Source organism: Ciconia boyciana, chromosome 1 (assembly GCF_034638445.1).
Source record: "Ciconia boyciana chromosome 1, ASM3463844v1, whole genome shotgun sequence".
NCBI classification, from domain to species: domain Eukaryota; kingdom Metazoa; phylum Chordata; class Aves; order Ciconiiformes; family Ciconiidae; genus Ciconia; species Ciconia boyciana.
Window position 1 is genome coordinate 186,775,309 of NC_132934.1, and position 12,697 is coordinate 186,788,005.

The following is a 12,697-nucleotide window of genomic DNA, read 5'->3' on the forward strand; positions in this document are numbered from 1 at the left end:
AACTTCACCTCTTTTCTACAACACGCAGCTTCACTTCACTAATTCTTAAAATTACTTTGGAGGCTTTTACATGTGTATCCTTACGCCCAGTGCCAGCAGGTGGGAGACGAAGCATCCATAAATCCTGATTGTTCTGAAGATTTTCATCCTCTCGACTCCAGCGCTGAATCTCTTTTTTTTTTTTTTCCCTGAGATAATGCTTCAGTAGCTGCACCTTGACTTTCAAATGTATTAACTGAGTTGCCAATCATCATTATTATTTTTTTCTTAGCAATCTCCCAGCTTTACTTCAGCAATCCTCTTGTCCCTTTCAAACTCCAAAATCCACATTGCAGAAAAATCACTGTTTAAAGGCTGAATTTTGGAAAAAAAATCATCATTCTAAAGGAATAGCTGATCCCACAGGTGAGATTCACTCAGTTTCAGGCCAGCCTTTTGCCAGCTTTTCCCATAATGCAAATGACCTTTAGTCTGTGAAACCAGGAGGATTTCCTATAAACTAGGCATGCATGCTAGTTCAGCCGACTTATTGGTTTCCCTGGGGGGATCTTCAGGGGGTCCTTGCAACAGTTTGAGATGCTCTACAAAAGAACAAGCAGGTAGTGATGCCTTCCTTTTCCTTGAAGATTCAGCTTGCACACGATAGAGTAGGGTACTAACTAAGCCTGGGGAGAAGGACCTGTAAAACACCTGGATGAGTAGAAGGTCTTTGCCCAGGAGGCAGTGCCTCAGCCCTGCAACAGGGACTAGAGGGTGGAAGACAGGTCCAGAAGACTGACAGTCCCCATTCTCATTCCAGCTCTGCCACTGAGCCACTGATATTAGTAAATCAGGTTCATAAAATAGAAGAGCAATTGGCAGATGAAAGAAGAAGATTGGAGTCTAGAACGGAGTGAGGCACTTTGCCACAAGTCCCCCGGAGCTGTTCTGCATTGTCGCAACTAGCAAGCCTGAATCTTCCCAAAGGGCTATTAGTAGATTTCTAATACACACCATGACTTGATCTCTTGCATGACTTAGTGTCTTGCACAACTTGAAGAAAATATGCAAACCATTCTTACTAACAGCTTTTTCATCATCTCCCACAAATCCTCAGAACTTATTGTGTACAAGGGCCTCAGCAAAATGTAACGTTCCTCTGAAACCTGAAGTCCAGCAAGTCTGGGTAAGCATTCAGGCACTGAAGTCCTTTCGCACAGCCTCAGGGCTTAAATGTGTTGCACTGTGTTTTCAAATGTTGAGGCTGGAATCCACCCTCTTTTTTTCAGGGTGATGAATAGGTTCCTTTTCAGATACCCTAGAGGAGAGTTTTCATTCTAACCAGTCTAGCTGTGAGGAAATGTGACACACTCAGCACCGTACTATCTAGATGCTCACAGAAGTGGAGTTATTTCTGAATGTAAAAGGCTTGAGTTAAAGAAGAAATGACATTGGGAGATTGCTGAAACTACACTTTACCAAGACAGAATGAGGTCTTAGGACCCATTCTAAATTGTTGAATTAATTGAGCCTTCTTGTACTAGGGGTGATTTAACTAGGTGAACTAGTGAAAAAAGACCTGACACAGGTGTTGGAACATGGGGCAATCTCTGTCACTTGTTGTAGCTTTGGGGATGGTAACTTCCCAGCAGTGTTGTTCCCCCTGTTGAGTAGGGCAGGCTGAAAAAGAATGTTCTCAAGAAAATTATTGGGATGGCAGGACAGGCAGTCCAGAACTCTGGAACTATCCAAACCAATTCAACACATCTTGTCCCTTCAGCCATTTTTTGATTTAGACTTTTAAGCCCTTATATATGCATGCTGTCCTTGAATTGAAGAGGCACAATATCTTCTTTGTGTTATTCAAGCCTTGCCCTTCCCATGGTTAAACATTTAGACAAACATTTTAAGAAAGGGGCTTAAAAATAAAGTTCCAATGTTTTCTTACTGTGCAGAATTGTTTCTTTGTGATAAAAGATTCTTTAAAAGACATTCTTTGTAGAACAGAGGTTACTGTGAATACAAATAGCCACTCCAGTGAGATAAAGAGGTGGTTCTGGAATGACACACTCAAAAAGAAAGAAAAAAAGAAAAAGAGAAGGCAGCTAACACAAATAGTAATTTTAAAAAATGCTAGAAGAAGGAAGGAAGAATCACTTCTCTGTACAAAAAAAAGAAAAAATAAATGCCCCTCTCTCACTTTCTTTTCATTTACCAATGTTTTTTACCTGATAACTTTTTTGATTTAACTCCAAGTTTCCTCTATTGTCAATGACAGAAGAATCAAATCCACTTGCTTTAGTTGAGAGTGTAATGTTGGAAGAAGAATGCTATAAAATTAATTTTAGAACTGGATGACTCTACATATGCAGCAGGCTGGATCAACTCCACTAAGATGAAGAGGATGATGAATGGTACAATGGACAATGACGGACAAGTACTCAAGTGGATTCATGTCACTAAATTTTGATTTAGTATGCAACACAGTACTGGGTTTGCTGCTGTTATCACTGAGGGGACTCAAATCTCCACATTCTAACAACACAAATAAACTGAAGTTGTTCTGGATGGAATGCTGTAGAAATCTCAGATATCAAAACATTTGATAGAAATGTCCCTTTTCATGGAAGAAAACCAAAGATGCTTTCCTGTTTGTTGTGTTACAAAAAGAATGACCAGCATAGCTCTTCCATAAGCATGATTATGTTAAACCTAGCTGAATTGATAAGTATGACAGTTCAAAACATCATTACTCCTCTTCTGGAGTGCAGACAGTGGGTATTTCTCGCTCTACCTTCCTGTTGTTAATTCTAATGACTTCCCTCCATAAAAGTGGACACAGTCAAGGTAAAATGATTAGACATTCATAAAAATCTCTAATTTCTAGCAGTGCTTTGTCTGCAGAGACCCACTGTCTCAGCTCCAAACATTTGCTAATGGTGTCTAGAAAATTCAAACCCACACAATTAGCCAAGCAAAAATTAAGGCTGCCCTTTATAGGTTTTATTAATATTTCTTCCAGGAAAAACATTAAATCTCCCTTCAGGAGAGATGATGTAGTAAAAATTTCTTTGCTAGAATGACACTCCTTCCTTCGGTCTTTACTTCTGGAGTGACTCGACCTCACACAGCATCTTGTCACAGGAGGAGCCAAAAAGCTCTTCTCTATGTAAACTTGAATTCACACTTTCATGCAGGCATACAAGGACTTGAAACCATTGAATGGATGAAGTTCTTTCCTTTGTTAATATGGTGCCTGTATGCAAAGGCCTAGATCAAAATTATCCTCATCATCAGACTCTCAGTTTCTTTCCATATTACTCCCTCCTTCTTTACCTTCCTTAAAGGTCACTGCTGGCTGGTAGTTCCCAGTCATGCTTCAGCCTCTGTAAATTTTCTTTTTGAAGATGAGTGTCTAGACAGGCAAACCCTTATTAGCTACTCACAACTTTATTAGCCAATGTGAGGAAATCAAGCAAAGGGTCCACCCAGATCATGTTACCAGTCAGTAATTCAGGCAGCTTCTGAGCCACCTCCTGGAGTGTCCACCCTCAATAGCAGAGTATTTGTAGAAGGCCAAAAGAGTTGCTTTTCTTTCCACATATTACAAGCACCCTTGCTCTTACTTTCATGATAGCCATCTAACGAGAGTCAAATTAATGCAGTATGCAGGACCATATTGTGAAATATGTACCCTTAAGAGTTAATTCCACCAAACACACAGTTAAAATGGTATAGCGTATTTGTTAGAGAGCTTATACATTACTATGTATTTGTTGGAAAGAAAGGTAAGGCTTAGAGAATACTGACCAAAACATCACTTCAACTGGTCTCATACTAAGACATTGTTACAACCATGAAATGAAAGACTGTCATGCAAGACTGCAGGGAGCGCGCTAAAGAAACATAATGCTTCCAGCCAAGGGCAGAACTGGAGAATTTTCATCATTATAGACCATAGCAGGTGACAGACACCTTCTAGGGACAGCTTGCATCATTCAAATAACTAATTTATGAAGGTTTAAAATAAGATGCTATCTTATATGATCAGCTATTAATATATCACTTCTAATATGTAAGTTTTTGTTTGCTTTTTAAAAAACAACAGTTGTTGTTAGAGGGATTTGGCTTTACCTGAATCATCTGCTCTCAGCTTTTTACTGGGATTGTCACCACTGTCATCATCGGACATTTCCATCTCTTCTTCCCGGCGGATTCCCATGAGCTGTTCACTGTGAGCGTTTCGGAGCTCCTAAAACCCAAAATGACTTTTTGTCAGTATTAATTTCCATAAAGTCATTATGTATTATTTAGTATCTGTTTTTAATACTGCTCTGATTTTAATTATACATAATTTATCATTGTAATAGTATTTATTTGTATATGAATATTTATAACAACAGGAGCACAGGGAATTCTTCCTGTGAAAGAACGGAGTTTATCAAAGGTAACACTCAGGGAAAACAAGAGATAAAGTGAGTTTTCACGTCGAGTGATCTTTAGTTCTACTAAACATAGCAGAATGCTTTAACAGCAGGCATAATGCTTAAAATTGTGTATAAAGCAGACTGATAAGGAGATTGTCAGCCTACTTAAGGTATAGATAATTCTTGCTTCTCTGTGCCACTTGGGGTAGGATTCACCTGGCCAAGTGTAGGTGTCTCCATTCAACAAAGTCGTCTTAACTAACGTTATACCCTAAAAGCGCCTAGTTCTCTACTGATGGTAAAGGCAGCCGAGAGCAGCCAGTGCAGACAGAGTGCTCTATATTGTAGGTGCCTAAAGCTGGGCAAAGGAATCCCACCCTCTGTCCCTATGCCCAGATCGCCTCGGATTTAAAAGACCCAGCCCAATAACGCTGTCCTGAAAATCTTTGCACCTTGATCCAAAATGAGTGCCAGCACAGACAGCCGGGTTTCTGGGCGGCCGCTGCGAGGGCAGGCAGGCAGGGAGCCCGTGCACATGGCATTAGGTAAATGATCAGCAGGCACGCAGGCTTTGTGGGAGTCTAGACGGTCTTTGTTCTGGTAGAAAAGCTGGCGCGGGTGTAGCGGCTGGCTTTTTAATGGCAGCGCTGAGAAGATTGAGAGGACTCTATTTTGTCCTAATAATCCTGTCAGGTGTTAACACAGGGATGCTGCACCGTGATTAGTGTAGGCCTTTTCAGTCCGCAGACAGCTAATTTTTCTGCCGACAAAGAGCCTAATTCCCAAAGAGGTGGTTTGAAATCTTTGAAACAAGGAAGACTTGTGTGGAAGGAGGAGACAGCATTGAGGAGTCCGACCATTGCTCTGTGCAATTAACAATAAGCTGCCAGAGAGGGACTGGGTGAAAAAAGGGAAGGCGTTTCCCTTGAGATGCACCCTTGGTTCATCGGCAGATCTCGAATATTCTGATAAATGTATATGTGTCCATTAATCCCAGCAAAGGCAAGGAGGCTAATTAGTGGGCGTTTTACATGAGCATAATTGCAAATTTTAAAAAAAGTGATTAAAAATGTAAATTGTCAACCAGTGTCTGATGCAATCAGAGGCACCTCTGGAAGAAATTAGCAAGCCATTTCTTAATTCCTTATTGGAAAAGGCCACCTGCACTTTTTCCTGGGGAAGTATACTGCACACATGAGCAGACATCCGCTTACATTTACTCCCTCTTTAGGGGATAAATATCCTTGATGCGTCAATGTCTACATTATCAGCAAAGCTAATAATCTTCCATGGTGAATGTCTATGTGTATGAGTGCTTGCTTTGGGTTTGGGTTTCTAGGAAAGCTTTCCTAAATTCAGGAGAAAAGGGAAGGTGATCAGGTAATTAAACAAATTAGCAGATAATGTCATGGTTAGAAAATATGATTTAAATCAAAGATGCCATTTGGTATATTTCCATCATATTTCACATCTGAAAAACGGGCATTTCTAAAATATATTGGTTTAGCAAGAGCCTTCGCATGTTTGTGAATTGTTTTTGTTGTCCTCTTCTTAGAAGAACAAAAGGCAGTAATATTTGAAAAAAATGAGTAGTGAATTAACATTTCTGGAAAGTCCAACTCTTACACATTTCAGTTTATTAAAGATTTAGAAGCCAGCAAAATGAATGACACACCACATCCCTTTACGGAAAGTTAGTTTAAGAAGGGATGGTTTTAATATAATTGAAATAACCTACTAGCAAATCATATTTTCATACTTCTCTAAAAGATAAGACAAACATCAATCCCCAACTTCCCAACTTTCAATTGAACAAAGGCTTTATCCACTACTTATATGAAATATTTGTGAACAAGATGCAAAATACAGTTTGTACCAATAAATTATGCTAACATTTTATTTTAAGTGTCCCATTATTGTGAAGTCATTTGGTATTCACCATAATAGCACTGATAATAAAGAATTCATTTGGTATTCATGTGGATGTTACATTTAGTGCCATTGGTATTCAACTGTAATTTAGCATTAGTTAATGGGCACTTAAAATGTTATCCAAATGATTTATATCACAGCACTTTAGTGTTTCTCAAACTAAGTGTACAACACTTATTTTACAAGTGTACTACAAAATAATTAAATAAGTGCACCTTACCTTCTAAAGTTTTTATTCTGAGACAGAGAAAAATCATTTAGAGGACTGTGATAGTAACAATCAACATACTGTACTACATGGAGGTAAACCAAGTGTATGTAAGTTGCTCATATTAAAAAAAAAAAAGGAAGAAGAAAGAAAGAAAACAAAGACAGCGGTACTTACTTTTTAAAATACAGGCTCATAGCGTATATACTGAATTAAAAACGAAAGCTGGATGACCAAAACACAGGATGAGGTCTAGCGCTTCCTTTGCTGTCACTTGCAGCAAGGGGAGTTAGAATCCCATTTCCTCTGCTCATGCTTATGACAGTCACACATGCATGGTCCCACATTGCTAACTCTGTGTGGTAGTATGAGTACATTTATACTGGTTTCTTTGCAAGCATAATATTTAGAATCAATACAAGTGATGTATCTACTTTTTTAAAGATAAACATAAAACAAATGGGAAGGAGTATGTCATAATTCTAGACTTAATATGCTTAAGTCATTACTTAGGAAAGAAACTCTCTATTTTATTTTCAGGCAAAGTCATGTTATAATGACCATATGATGGCACAATAAGAAAAAAAACCAACTGTGCTACAGAATACTTCTTTTGAAAACAGATCATGATAACTCCTAAAAAGATATTTTTCAGAAATAATTCTTATTTCTATCCTTAGTTGAAAATATTGTTCCTAATTTCACTACTTCAGTTCATTATTTTAGATAGTAAACATAATCGTCCAATGACTTCCCAAATTTTGCATGAAAAATAAAAACACATTGCTCTCTGTCTTAGTGTTATTTAATGACTATTATCATAATGAGAGCAATGGGAGCAATTCGTACTGTAGATGAGACTGCATAACGGCCAGTTGATTAACAGCTAAAATGGTAGCTGTAAATATTGCTGAATACACTATGTCCAGCTACAATCATACTCGTTCTGTGTCAATCCAGCTGTGAGATGATGGATAGAAAGTAATAATAAAATCACCAACCTCAGAATGCTTTCGCCAAATGTCTATGTTCTTTCGCTGGGCTTTCGAGAAATGGTCCCAAGCTTTTTGTCTGGTAGAAGCGTTGAAAACGGCGACAATCTGCTCAACTTTGGTGAACAAGGAAGTCAAACAAGACAAGCAATTTATGTTGTGATCACTATAGAGAAGCAAAGCAAAGACACTAGGAGTCTATGGATGATGTCATTACTGAAACAACATCATCAATATCCATCCAATGATGTGTCTTTTGTACTTACATTTTATCAATGTTGGAGATGTCTCCCTTCAAGTCTGTCTCCATAACTTTAGTCTACACAACTTATAACTATGTAGTACCAAAAAACATGCATGCAGCCGCTTCCCCGTGGTGTCTGCTACAACTCTCTGCGCAGCCACATGCCTTCGCGTGTGTGGCTATAGGTGTGTGACTACAGAAATGACACTCGAGGCATAAACCTGACACATGTTCCCCTGCGGCAGCTGCGAACAGATGAGCAGGCTGTGCAAATGGAAATGTGAAAGACAAGCAGGCTCTGCTTTGAAGGGTGGCTATCTGATAGGGGGAATTTGCCAGCAGACGGGAAGGGATAAACCATACATTAATGCTGCATTCTCTAGCTGCAGCTGCTGCTTCTCTGCTATTTAATATAAACAGGCTCACCTGTGGTAGATCATTCTGTCCTGTGTCCATGGCCTATGTATGTTTATGTACACAAACAGTGGCATTTTTGTGCATATAAGATGAAGAAGAGATGTGAAATGGGCTTCCCTCATTCAACTCTAATGAATTTGTTCTGAAGCCAGACATCAATATTTAGGACAATTACCTAGGACAATTAAGATCCTGAAGTTTTTAGCTACTTGTTCATCCTAAATCAGAACCTTTTCTCCCAACACTCTTTTCTTTCTCTTCGCATCAGTTTCAAGCAATGTTGTCCTTCCACAACAGTGACCTGCCGAAAAATGATTTGGCCAAGATGTAAGTTGCCTTGATCCCAGCACAGTTAACTGAAGGACCACCAAGAAAACCAGATTTTCAACAAATGATCTGGGCTGTGCTCCTGAGTGAGCAGCTGTGCTGACCTATGAAGTCAAACTGAAAAATGCTTCAACTCTTTGACAAGGTTCTTGGCTATTTATCTCTTTAGATTCCTGGGCTGAAACGATGCCCACTGTTTTATAAAGCTGCAGCTTGTAGCACCTCTCTCCCCTCTCTTTCACTGAGAAATGGTGGCAGGAGTGCTGTAATGCCCTCTGATCTGGTTTCTTATCGAGTTGCTCGATGGCTGTTCTCCTCTCCCCTCAAGTCACACATGCAGAGGATCTTATTATACATAACAGCCTATCTTTCCTAAAATGGTGAGCTCAGCTAGTAAGTCAGTTATGTATCTTTCACCTCTAGATCTGAAAGTTACTCACTCACCAGAATAAGAGCACATTTCTTTTAGTCTCTTTTTTACCACCTTTGCAAGCTGCTTTCAGATTCAAGAAGACTACAACATTTTGAATCACATATGGAAATTTTTCTTTGCGATCATTAGCACTGGTTAATTAACTTCTAAAGCCATAGAAATAAATGTCATCTTTTAAAATTAATACTTATATGTAGTTTATACTGAAGAAGGTGCCTCAAAACTACTGGGATGATCCAATCCATTTGTGATCTGTTCAAGTTTTAATAGCAGATAATTTCAGCCTATTAGAACTTGCTTGGAGATAAGGGTGGATGTATCAAGGAAGTTATGCTGTGTATATTTATTCAATTAATTTGAAAAGAATGAAAATGCTAAAGCACTCTATTATTATGTGTATAGAAACTGAGGCTAGAATTTAATTACTATCATTATGTTGATGACCCAGGTGCTCAGAAAATCTTGCTTAATTAACAATCTGGTTTTACTTAGCAAGTGGAAATTCAAGTAGAACAGATTCACAAAGATATGAGGAAGAGCTGGTTTGCCATTTTCCACTAATAGGTATTAATAAGATCATCTGAATTTTGAAAAACATTTGAACTTTAAAGTGTTTAATTTCCATTCTGTGAACAGGTGCTAAGATTTATCAAAAGTCATTATCTGATCATTTCAGAAACTCTCGTCAATGGAAACACAAGCTAGAAGATGTCAAAGAGTTTTTCTTGCATAACTGCAGTAGACAAAGTGAGCAGAAGAAGGATCTCCTTCACTTACTTAACTTTCAGGTATTAAAAAACCTAAAGGAGGTAAGGTACTATGAGTACTAGATGCTAAAAATCAAGGCATTTAAAGAAACTTTATGCAATAGACAGCTAGGGAAAATTAAAAAAGGGAAATGTAGGGGAGAATATAAATTAGTACATATCAAAGACCAACATCCCATTACTCTGTATTCAAAGAAAGTGTCCATATATACAGCAATTTCAATATACACAGCAATCTAGGCTATGAAATGTTACAAACACCCACAGGTAACACCCAACCTCAAAGGTCTCCAAGCATTACCTTAGAGCTAAAGAGCAGCCAAGGCCATGGTTTGACAGTACAGAAAAGTGGCTCCACATCTTTTGATACTGCATCAAAATCCTGCATTCATGTATTATGAGATGGCAATCTTATATAAACCTGATCTGCCAGTTCACATTTGTTCGTAGGTTAATTCATGTTGCATTAAGATTCATTTGTTCTCCCACAGACATTCTGGAAGGCTAAAGCTGGCATAACTCCTGTGCTCTGGCTAATTGGTAGACAAGACATAATGTACCCACCCCTGACCAGGATCATAGTTGTATGGGTAAGAGATCTAGCAGCACACAGCCCATAAGGGTGGTAGATTCATCCCTAAGGGAAAGCCAGGACAGTTTATACCAGCTGAGAAACTCTCCACTGAACTCACTTTTCCTCCATGTCTGGGTAAGATTTGGCCAAAGAGAGGCCCCAGATTTTGGGCTGATATCTGCAGAATCTGAGACAGTTGCTCCCGGTCTCACTGCTGACCATGGTTTTCAGACTATTTCCTGACCTCCAAAAGGAAAGTTCCAAAATGAAATAACAGATCATACCTATCTCTCTAAGGCACCTTGAACTCTAGGATGCACTGTACTGTCAACTGTGACTGGTAAGTAGAATTATTAAGTAACATGAAATATTCATTGTCAAACATCTGTTGGTAAGTTCTATGCTATATCAAATTTTCATTGACCATATGCAAAGCTGTTTCCTTACTAAATTAGGTTTTAAAACCCCACATTGTTCTGGAAGGGTCCATACCATGTCATTGTTTTTCCTATCAATATAACTTACAGGATGCAAATAATGGCATCTTTCCTAACAACTTATTCTGCGGCTGATAATTTGTGTAGCATGTTTCAGACAAAGGATTATTATCTAATTGTTTTTCTGCTGAGTTATAAATAACTAAAAAGATCCAAACAACTAAGCCTAGAGTGATATGCAAGTGTCAATGTTTAACAAATGCAGTGTAACTACAATACACTTTATTAGAGGTGCCAGCTCATAGTAAGCACATCAAATGAAAGTTTAAACCTCACTTTCTGTTATCATAAAACATGCTACCAGAATAGGGTATTATTATCAAATATAAATGTAAAAACAACCAGAAAAACTAGGAACAACAACAAAAATCCCTTAAATGATGCCTCCACAAGTTGCATACAAGATTGGATTAAAGGGAAAACTAGAATTATCTCCAGGGCAAGAGAATATTTGATACAGGATATTTGAAAATAATACTAACAGAGAAGAACAGAAATAAACGAGAACCAAAGTATACCCTCATCTGTAAATTAAGACATAGAGAACACTTTTACCCTTCATTACATTTATCAAGCAGGCTATTTTAAATACATGATTGAGTGAAGGCTGAAATTTGTCCTTGGGTTCAGGAGACAAGTAGTAGTCAATTTTTCCTTTGCTTATTATGTTATCAGCTGCCATACATACATGATTATTTTTAATTTCTTGTATGCAATAATAAAGAACACCAGCAACTGAATGTTTTATAATGCCTTACGATAAAAAATAAACAAAATAGAAACTGAAACACAGTATGTTAAAGTAAAAACAAAAGTCTTTGCTGGCAGATAAAATAATCAGATTTCATGCAGAATTTCACTCCAAATTCCACCAATTAGGGATACAGGATGAAAAGGGCTTTACACTAAATTACTGTAAGTGCAAGAGTAGAATATATGGCAATTTAAAAATTCTGTAAGAGTGTGACAGTTGACATGCAGGGTAAAAGAAAAATTCTACCCATAAAATTACAGTGTAAAGGAAACTGTTACAGTAAATGTATGACATGCTTTTCAAATATAGATTCGCAGCACAGGGAGGATACAGAGTTGGCGTGGTTTGGGTCAGAAGCCTTGCTGCTGAATTCTGAGTAAGCTGGAGTCTGCCAATCGATTTGGCTCCAAGCCCAGCAAACCAAGGAATTACAGTAGTCAAGGCTAGATGCTGTAAGTGAATGAATTAGAGTCTCCAGGTCAGTTTTGGATAGGAAAGAGAATATTTTTGGCAACAGTCCTGAAAGGCATTTGGTGCTGTACTGAATAGATCTTAGCATTAAGTCCGAGGCTAAAATTGCATGTAGGCAAATGACATGTGACATCAATAAGAGAAACGGTAGACAGATTGCAGAGTAATGAAAGAAACATAATTTTTTAATTAATCAGGGCCAACCCTTCAGTCTCATGGTTATGATACTGTTTACTTTCAGAAAAGAATTTGCCTTTTACACATTTACAGCTGAAAATCTGCAGCCTCTCCCTGTTACCCAATTCACATGCCACAGAGGGAAAAACAGATGCGATTGCCATTGACTGGTAGAGGAGGAAAACATGAAAGTTGGAAATATCACCCTGAAGAAGACTGCAGATAATGCAAGGGATGAGTCCTAAAGTAAAGCATACCCACTGGTCATCAGCTGGATACATAAGCAAATGCCATTATAGATTTGTACAATGAAGACATAGTTTGACAGCTATGCAACATGACTCATCTGCCACAAATAAATGGCATACTTGTTTTGTTTTGGTTTCGTTTTTGTGGGGGCTTTGTGTTTGGTTGGGTTTTGGTTGGGGTTTTTTTTTTGTTAATCAAAAAAAAAAAAACCACCAGAAAAAATCCATGGGTATCGAAAAGAAGGTGAAC

General features: G+C 38.2%; 1 protein-coding gene across 9 annotated transcripts in view; it reads right to left on the reverse strand.

Moving 5' to 3' along the window:
* ENOX1 (ecto-NOX disulfide-thiol exchanger 1) overlaps nucleotides 1-12,697 on the reverse strand; it is a 394,890-nt gene that overhangs the window by 63,680 nt on the left and 318,513 nt on the right. For all 9 annotated transcript variants that reach the window (XM_072850165.1, XM_072850170.1, XM_072850162.1 and 6 more), the window contains 2 exons: nucleotides 7,548-7,654; nucleotides 4,114-4,231 (listed from right to left, as the gene is read on the reverse strand). In XM_072850165.1, the coding sequence (XP_072706266.1) occupies nucleotides 4,114-4,231; nucleotides 7,548-7,654 (225 nt within the window). The remainder of the gene's footprint in view (nucleotides 1-4,113; nucleotides 4,232-7,547; nucleotides 7,655-12,697) is intronic.